Here is a 3,935-nt window from a genome sequence, read left to right as displayed (position 1 = left end):
GTTGTGTTAGAAAGTAATGCTGTATTAATTCTCTTAAGTACTGTGTTAAATATAGTTTTAGGTTATAAAAATTGTTAAAATAGAAACTGTGCTATGTAAGATGCTTTGTTTAAAAGAAAAGACTCGCAGCGAGATAGCAGCCACAGGACACCCGAATCTTTCAGAGAAAAGGAATTTATTGCCCTCTTATCAGAAGAAACGAACTCCTTCCCGCCTCGAAGGCACTGTTAGGATTTGGAGGAAGAAGTTGAGCATGACCAGACAGAATCCTGTATTTCAATGGAATTTATGCATCATGTATGAAGTGTATGAATATGCAACAGGCTGTTGCTTTTAAAAGTTAATCCTCTGTTAACGGGGGTCCTTTTTCGGGCATGATGCCCAGAAAAAGGTACCCGGACGTTTTTAACTCTTTGTCTTTATGGTCTCATATTGTCCTAATTCAATTTGTCCAAATTGTTATTACTCTCATTGTGTTACTATTTTTTTAAACCATTTTATTACTATTAAACTTTAAAAAAAATTTAAAAACAAGTGATTGGCGTTTTTCACAATGTCTATTCCGTAGTGCTCTGTAGACACTCTACAAGTGCCTATAGTGCATGTGTATTCTTTAAAGCATGCTTGCTGGCTAATACATAAACATCACTTTCCTAGAACTAATTTTCATGCATCCACGTCTCACTGGAAGTCCTGCTGTTGTGAAATACCAAGCTGTGTTTCGTGTCAGGTACATACAGGCAACGTGTGTGATTGTGATATGTGTGGAGGCTGACCGTGGGACAGTTATAAGGACGAATTCTAATAAATAACTGAGGAAGTAAAGCATGGAAGAAGGCCTTTGAGTCTATCCTTTGTTCACAATAAGTCTGAAATTGATTTAGGAGCATTTGAATTAAAGTTTTAAGATGTTGCTTTTTGACAAGAACTTTCTGCTTGTAGGTAAGCCTTTAGAAGTTTTGCAATAATAACCTTTTGAAGTATAATTTTAAGAATATTGTAGTAAGGCTCTTTGAAACTATAGCTTTAGAATATATAAAAAGGAAGCATGCTTATCTCAAGGCCCTAAGAAAACAGTGAAAGGCAGCTTGAGAAAGGAAGATGAACAACAACTCAAGGATTAATAGTTTTGACCAAGGGAAGCTGGACATCACTGTCATGAGATTAATAGTCTTTGAAATTAAAAGTTGGACCCACATCTGGAAGCTGGACCCCACCAGCTGGGATACTCCTTTCAGGATGTACATCCTGAGAAGACTAAATCACAGTAGTGTATAGAATTGTGACGTAAAAACTGGGAATAGAAACTGCTGAGAAAGCTTATGAGTACCCCTATAAATACCTGTAAGCCCCAACTATGGGTGTGCAGTTGGAGGGAAAACTTCCCCCACTGTACCCAGCGCTGTATTGCTCATACTTGACCATATTAATTAATAAATTGATTGATTGCTGCTTGAATATTGGCCTAGTCAAGCTTCTCATTTGTGACATTGTGGTCCTAGAGGGTCTGAAGGGGTCTCTGGTGGTCACCAAGTGTCCCCAGTGTTGCAAAGGGTGACTTTGCATCGAACTTTTCTTAGGGCATGCACAGTTGCTTCTTGTTACATAACTTCTGCACAAAAGCCACTAAATTCCTCATTGTCTGTTTACCCACTGGTTGCAGCTACATTTAGCATCCTGTGTGTCTACTTTTTTATTATTTTATGTAATTTGCTAGTTAGTCTTTAAGTTCTATCTTGCAACTCCAAAGGGGAACTGAAAATTCGTATTCTCTGCATTGACATGTCAATGTCAAATTCCTTTGTGTTCTGGAAGAAGTTCAAAACTGCATGGGAATAAAATATTTCATTTGAAAGATAAAAGAAGAATATGTAGCAAAGAGTACAGTTAGATTGTTATTTGTATCTTAAAGCACTGATGATAAGATTATAGTTGCCATGGTGTAGCCAGTAAGTGTTTTATAGTTTCCTATAAAGTAGAATTACTGTGAAAACTTTTATAATTTAAATGATTAATTGTGTAAACTGCAGATCAGTATTGTGCTATGAGAATATCAACCAGCTTTTTGAAAAGAAGGTGACTAATCTTATTAACTATTCAAGTTAAATTTAATATGCCACGGGTAAGAGTTGGCATAGCACACATTGATTTCCATGTATCTGAGTTGGGTTTGGAGTATTTTCAGCAGATTTGAACTAAGCAGTTGGTTTAGTGGTCCCTTTGGAGGTGCATTAGTGAGACAAGCCCCTGCTTTCTGCTCACCATGTTGCACAGATCCTGCCTGTGACCAGGTTCACATATGTGGTCTTCAGAGATGATCATAAATGGTGTGTTTGTTATCTTTGATGAGATTTTTTTTTAGAGGTAAACAACTATTCATAATTTCTGCAGTCAATAGAGGAATGTTGTATATAGATAAAGTGTTTAATCTCAAAGAATGTGGATGGTGTAACCTATATGTCCTGACACAGAGCTTGGTACAGGCTTCTCTGTTGATCAGTCAGGAGTTCATCCAGCAGTCACTGAGGTTCTGTGAAGGTGTGGAATTCTTGCACATCTCTGCAGGAACGAGTTAAAGGTGATCCTGGAGTGTGCTTGGGTATATAGGGGTGTCTGCAGGCAAGGCCTGGGTTCTGCTTGAATGTCTCCTCCATACAGTGTCCTTGCAGTGACCTGCTAGATGTGCTTGTCCTCCACTCTATGAACTTCAGTGGCTTTTTAAACATGCTTCCATGCTGGAAAACTTACTTATTTCCAGCTTATTTCCTTAAGTCTGCGCTAACCTTCAGATCATGAAGCATCAATATTTTGATGTCTTTAAAGTTTTTATTTGGTGTGAGTTTAATTTCCTGCAGTTTGTTGGCATTCTGATGCCAGACAAAGTTTTGCTGCAAAACCAGTTACCTGTAGGGACTCCAGAGCTGTGGTTATATGCTAAATTTAATTTGGCATTACTCCAGGCTGCTGCTGCCCCCTGCACTCAGCCAATTGTCCTGGCAGTGTTGTTTCTGTGTCCTCAGAGTTTTAGTTAAGGGGATTTTCATTCAGATCAGAGACTTAACAGCTCACACTGCAACTGCAAATTTCAGAGACAGCTTGAGGGAGGCACAGAAAGAAATGGTTGAGGGGCTGATTTTTGCCTTCAGCTGCTTAGGGAACAGTTTCACAGAAGGATCAGCTTGATCCCAAAGGGCAACAGCTGAATCAGTGGTAACTTGGAAAAGCTGAAACTGATAAGGTCTGAGGGAACCATAGCTGGGTGCAGAAGATGACAAAATATGGATTGATTATTCTACTTCTACTATGTAATGCCTCTTTGTGACTATATTGTAACTTTCCTTTATTTCAGATGCCTTCAGTGTTTGACAAAGAACCTTTCCAGATACTCTGCAGATATTAAGTCGTTGCCACCCAATATAAAGGATAAACTGATCAAATTAATGAGTAGGCAAGGGCAAATAACTGATGAAAATATCAGTGAGGTAAGAATCCATTCAAAACTGTACTGTCTGTACAGCCTCACTTGCACACCAGCCTGTTCCTGAGTGAAGTGTGTTTTGAGATGCTCGTGCGTAATTTATTATATATATTATATAAAGGATTTCAGCAGCTTGCTAGAATTCTGTTGGTAGAATTCTATTGACACTAAGCACACAATATCTATATAATTTATTTAAATTTTGATTCCTTGAAATATAATGATGGCAGAGCTAGGAATCGATAGTTCAAATTATCCCATCCCTTTTGCACACTTCTATGTGTCAGTGTTTCAGCATCACACCAGTTAATGACATTTCTTCAGCTGTAAATTCAGGGGCACATCTGTTTTGCTGTTTACTGTTATCTTGTTCAGCCTCAAAGGGAGGCGTGAGAATTGAAGGAAGCTAAAGGTTGGCCTTGGTGAAACAGAAAATGAATGACTCCCTGTGCATTCC

The 3,935-nt window shown here is 38.4% G+C and overlaps 1 protein-coding gene across 2 annotated transcripts in view; it reads left to right on the top strand.

Moving 5' to 3' along the window:
• Nucleotides 1-663: 663 nt before the first annotated feature.
• AMN1 (antagonist of mitotic exit network 1 homolog) overlaps nucleotides 664-3,935 on the top strand; it is a 12,448-nt gene continuing 9,176 nt past the window's right edge. The window contains exons 1-2 of one of the 2 annotated variants that reach the window (XM_031057040.1): nucleotides 664-730; nucleotides 3,350-3,482. In XM_031057040.1, the coding sequence (XP_030912900.1) occupies nucleotides 669-730; nucleotides 3,350-3,482 (195 nt within the window). In that variant the 5' untranslated portion in view covers nucleotides 664-668. Of the gene's footprint in view, nucleotides 731-2,495; nucleotides 2,579-3,349; nucleotides 3,483-3,935 lie in introns of those variants that run through there. The other variant, XM_031057041.1, reaches the window with a different exon arrangement.

The sequence above is a fragment of the Geospiza fortis genome, unplaced genomic scaffold, assembly GCF_000277835.1.
Source record: "Geospiza fortis unplaced genomic scaffold, GeoFor_1.0 scaffold10, whole genome shotgun sequence".
NCBI classification, from domain to species: domain Eukaryota; kingdom Metazoa; phylum Chordata; class Aves; order Passeriformes; family Thraupidae; genus Geospiza; species Geospiza fortis.
The sequence above is the reverse complement of the archived record's forward strand: the minus strand, read 5'-3'. Positions and strand labels throughout refer to the sequence as shown.